Below are 5,527 nucleotides of genomic sequence, written 5' to 3'. Positions count from 1 at the left end.
TATATATAATGAGTTTCCTCTGCCCTTGGATGGTATTCGTATGCCTTCTAAACATTTAACATGGCCATGTGCTTACAGAAAATGTTGCGTTTGTCTTTATTTTGCTCTCATGTGTTTAATTTCAATTAAAACTTGTTTTGTGGGTGCTAATTAAGTTATAAATCCTGAGATGCAATATTTATATAATAGCCTCGTATTTACATGTGTATTTCACTGTAAATTCCTAGGCTCATAATCTGTATGCATGTTTTTAGATCTTTCTTTGTCAACTTGTCTTGCTAAGTCCAAAACAAATATTGGTTGCTATTAATAAATGTTGGAAAAGTTTTATTCCATGCTTTGTCAATAGCTTGTTTTGCTGGTAAATGTGTGTTATTAAATCATGCCTGCAAGTTATGTTTTTGCCTTTGTTTAGTTCCGAGCTATAGTCCTTTTCCTTTATTCTTGTTGTTAGTTAATTATTTCAGGCATGTGCAATCTTCATAAAATAAACTCCTGTTTTGATCATTCTAAACTTGTAGGACCAGGTTGATGCTTGTCTTAAGTACCTTGCCTGGGTTTGCTTGATAGTAATTGCTGTTAGGTCCATAATTTAATCCATGTTGCTCTAGGGTTGTGTTTAATCCTCCGAAGCAAGTTTAGTAGCTATTGTTTGGAGGAAACACTTCAGGCTAAAATAAATTGAACCTGAATTCTCTTATTGCAGCACCAACCCTTTTGCCTTTTGAGTTTGTTTGTTGTGTTTACTCGATAAATGATTGCCCAGTCATGTCTTTCCTTTAATCGCATTGCATTTGCATCGTTGCATATCATCTAGGTACGCTAGATGTGCGACACATGGAACCGGAGGGCAATATTGAAGCCTAGCCAGAAGATGGTGCACGGGTGGACCAATCCAGAAGACGGAAGGACCGACTGGAGTGCATGCTTGGACTGGGATGATGTCAAGCCGGTGCAAGACTACAAGCTAACTAATTGACTTTGTGTCAAACCCAGGCAAGCCCCGGAGCATAACCCTAATTTCAGTATTCAATGTTTATTTAAGTATTTGTGCATTTACGTTCTAGGAGTTGTATGGAACCCTAGTATGCATGCTTCTTCTTAGGTATATAGGAGTCTATACTAGTATACAGGTGTCATTAGAAATGCTTTGCTAAGTAGGAACTCGGTAGAAGTCGAGTGATTCCTGTCACTCGCGAGATATAAGATCTTGATACTTATGGCAAAGTGGTTTGAGAATGAATCTGTGAGAAAAGAAAAATGGAGACCGGGCGGAGAGGAATTGGATGATGGATATGGAATGTATGGAAAGTGGACCTCCGCCTGTGTCGATTGAGGACCGTACCGTTGTTGGCCCTGATGATCGAGGATTGAACAATACTAACCACATACCGGAAGTAGGAGGTAATCGAAACCGGTAAATTGTGTACCGCTTTACGACGATACTTTGAATTCCGTCCTGCTACGCTGGGCGTGGGATGATGGCGGGTGTTGGATTGGATGTCGCCTCCGGGTTCTCCGGGAGTTAACCGTGTGGGGCCCTTCACCTGGGTTTTAGCAGGCATGGTTTAGATGTCGTGGTAATGATGGGAACAGCTGACGCGTGTGGCCCGGCGTGGTTTGCATGTGTCGTGTGAGTTAAGCTCACCTTGCAAGGTTAAATCGGATCGATTCGCCGTGACTCGCGGATATGAGAGCCTTGGTCACTGCGTCACATCGTAGTAAGGAAGTGGAAATGAGAAGAGAAGTATGATGAGATATGTTTGTTGTACTCTTGGAAAATATAATGTGATATATCTTGGTTGCTCTAGATGTTTATGCAAACCTAGTTGATATTTATACATTAAACTTGAGCAAAAATATTGAAAGTAAGGATTCACTATTAGTCGCCTTTCAGCAAAATAAATTTCAGAGCCAAAAAGCTTTGCATGTCTAGATAGTGGGCTAAGTATACCCATAGTCGGGTAAGCCTTGCTGAGTATTAGTATACTCAGAGTTTGTTGTTACCCTATTTTCAGGTAACTGCTGCTGGTTGGAGCTAATCCGGATTCACGTCGGTGGGCTCGATGTGACGTCCGCACGGCATCGTAGTTATCGTTGTTTTTCTAAACTAAACTCCTATTTAATTTCCGCTGCAGGTTGAACTCTGATAACTTTATTTAAACTTATTTGTAAAACTCTGCATGTTAGCCTTAAATTTGAGGACTTTTGTCTGCTTGTAATCATCTGTGCTCGTCTTCGTGCGAGACTTCCAGTGTTTTCGATCCTTAACCCAACAGGCTGTCGGATTACACCGTTTTAAGTGCACGGTGATGTGATTAATACTTAAGATGATAATTAGCGCACTTAAGCCGGTTTAATTTAGACGGTTCTGTCACAGTGTGTAACTTTTCACGACGAATCTAATGATGATAATTAATTGATGATTGACTACAATAATGGTACAATAATTATCATCTAATCACGCGGTCAAAGGCTTTATTAGATTCTTCAAGGTTCCTAGCGCAGGGGTTATGGAATTAGTTTTGTAAACTAACTTTATTTAATATTCCTAATCAGTGGTCAAAGTGATTTATAGGATCTTCTAGGAACAAACGAAACGGGACTCCTCTTCATGGATCATTAAGGCCCTGTTTAGTTTTTGCGTTGGAATCTTACTAATTTGAAGTACTAAATGAAGTCTATTTACAAAACTTTTTGCACAGATGGGTTGTAAATCGCGAGACGAATCTAATGATGCTAATTAATCCATGATTAATCAATAATTAGCGGATGGTTACTGTAGCATCACTGTTGCAAATCATGGATTAAGTAGGCTCATTAGATTCGTCTCGCGATTTACAGCTCATCTATACAAAAAGTTTTGTAAATAGACTTTATTTAGTACTCCATGCATATGTCGAAACATTCGATATGACGGGTTTTTGTGTTTACGGGGTTTAAGGGTGGTACTAAACAGGCCTAAAAATGTGCCAGTCCCGAAAAAGTCTCTAGACCAGACGGGCAGCCAGACCGTTCCCTTCCTTGGCAAGCCTTGCCAGCTGAGGTTCACATCTTTCAGTCTCAGCTCTGCCAAGTCAAACATGCCCTGCCGTGGAGTCAGAAACCAAACCTCCGGCGGTGCGCCCCAAAGTCCCTGAACCTGAAGAAAGCTCGCGTGCAAGGAATCGAAGGAACGAACGCCATCCACATCAACAATCCCAACATCCAAAAGGCAACAGGATCGACGAGATGCCTCGCCACAACTTCCTATGAACTCGATCGCATGGAAAGCCAGTACGTACTTGAGGCTACGGTCCAGGTACGTACAGCTAAGTAAATCAGATCCGATTTATTTGTCATCTGGGATTCCAAACTTGATTCGCATAATTATTAACTTATTCCATGATCTGATCTGGACAGAAAAAGGGGATGCTGGACTTGGCGTGAATTAAGTTTGTGCATTAAGGATGGTATGAATAACGTACGTCGTTCAGCTGTATGGAAGGCAGGGTTTTAAAATCTCGGCGATCCATGTTTCAGGTTTTCGAATGGTTGGGCTTTGCTGTTTCGAAACCTCCAGCAGGAAATGGAAGGGTTTTAGAGCCAGCTTTGAATGACTGCTTGTTTAATTTGGCAGCTGTTGCTGATTCAGTTTCCATCGCTGACTGAAAACTGGAAAAGAAAAGGGGGCTATCTTAAGCAGGGGATTGAGATCGCTAGTACAGCAGTACAAAATAAAACTAGTAGAAATAATAAAAACAATCAATATTCTTCTAAATATTCAGTTCAGTTGACTTTTAGCGATCGAAGAACAACAAGAAATGGACAAGTACTCGACAAAAACAAAAACAGAAATAAAAAGGGATGGGCAAGAATGAAACAAGTGCGTCCAGATTCCAGATGCATGACAAATTAAACTGGCAAGAAAGACAGTTTTTTTAATCACTTCCATCTAGTTCGTCTAAAAAAAGATAATATTACATCTACAGATAAACCCTGGCTTAAACCTTAATCAGCTGACCATGCATGACTTAATCTGAGACAAGACGAATCACTACCGGGAAGAGCAGCTACACGACAGAACAATCACCCTCCATGTCAACATGAGCTTCATCAACAAGCAATAATTTCTAATGGTAACCCTGGGGATCGGAGCTACAGCCTCAGGTTCAGGTCTATGTTGCCGCTCTGCGCCTCCTCCTGCTGCTGCGTCACTTCCTGAGCGCCGCCGTTGTCGATGCCGGCAGAGGCACCGCTGGCGACCCCAGCCCACCGGAGCCCGGCCATCCCGGAGTCGAGGACGGCCGGGGAAGGGGCCCTCGACGAGGCGCCGTAGCCGTAGCCGGGAGGTGCGTAGACGGGGCGTTCGGCGCCGGCGTAGCGGGCGAGCCCCGGCATGGACGGCTGGCCGTGAGCATGCGCGTGCGCAGCCCACCCGTGGTGCAGGCCGTAGAACGGCGCCGCAGCAGCGGAGCCACGGCCGAGCCCGAGGAACGACGACGACGCCGGAGGCCTGCCGCCGCCCGCGGAGTACGGCCAGGCGTGCGGGAACCGGAGGTGGTGCGGCGGAAGGAAGGGGTCAGCGCCACCGTACAGCCCGCGCCCCGCCGCGGCCGCAGCGGCGGCGGCCGCTGCGGCGCCGCGCTTGGCGAGCGAGCGCTCGCGCTTGTGAGCGTTCTGGTGGCCGCCCAGCGCCTGCGAGGTGTAGAACTTACGCTGGCAATAGTTGCACTTGAACGAGCGCTTCTTCTCGCCGCCGCTAGACGCCGGCGCCTTCGTCTCCTCCTCCGCCGCCACCACTGCCTTCTCCTTCCCCTTGCCTGGCACCACCTCCTGCGCCTCCACAGCCTTCACTTCCGGCGGCTCCGAACCGGGCGCGCCGAGGAGGTCGAGCTCCTTCGCCGGCGCCTCATGCACCTTCCCCCTCGCCTGCACCACCTCCTCCCCGTCCTCCACCTGCAACCCCGCTCCCTCAACCTCCATGGACGCGGTCCGGGAGCTCGATCCCTTGTCCATGGATCTGGTTTCTTTCACGTGGCACTGGTGTGGAGTTCTTGGCCGGGGTTAATTAGGTGCCTACTTATACAAGAAGAGAGGGGTTAAATGTGGAGATAATCTCAGAGGAATGCAAGTTCACCTGCCAAATTTAGAGATCACGCGTGATCACAAGGTGTTAATGTGGTGGAGATCACGGCCTTAAAGCTTAGTAATCATCCATCTGATCGCTGTTGATTTGTCGCTGTTGATTTTGCTGTGTATCTGCCTCTATCTCTATCCTTCCCTGCCATCTGGCTGTTGATGCATGCAGGATGTGAAGTGAATGCTTGCCTCTTCCAGTCTTGCATGGAGAGATTACCAAATATCAAAGGTGTTGCAAGTTTTGAACTGGATATGCGTGCCTTGACGTCTATCATGACAGAGTGGACAATGGCAGCACTTCTTGTCAGCTTCGTCTTCACTCTTCACATGAACTGATTTTCTTTTCATTAGAGGATTGATTGAGCAAATAAATAATGTGGACTATGGCTGGTGCGAAGCATCTGGC

The 5,527-nt window shown here is 45.9% G+C and overlaps 1 protein-coding gene across 1 annotated transcript; it reads right to left on the bottom strand.

The window, feature by feature from the left end:
* Positions 1-4,137: 4,137 nt before the first annotated feature.
* Positions 4,138-4,965, bottom strand: LOC120688795 (zinc finger protein 6-like). The gene has a single exon (XM_039971167.1). It carries the CDS (start codon positions 4,963-4,965, stop codon positions 4,138-4,140), a length of 828 nt encoding a protein of 275 aa, XP_039827101.1.
* Positions 4,966-5,527: the final 562 nt, after the last annotated feature.

This window comes from Panicum virgatum, chromosome 9N (assembly GCF_016808335.1).
Source record: "Panicum virgatum strain AP13 chromosome 9N, P.virgatum_v5, whole genome shotgun sequence".
NCBI lineage: Eukaryota > Viridiplantae > Streptophyta > Magnoliopsida > Poales > Poaceae > Panicum > Panicum virgatum.
Note: the sequence above shows the minus strand (reverse complement) of the source record. Positions and strands in the feature narration are given on the sequence as shown.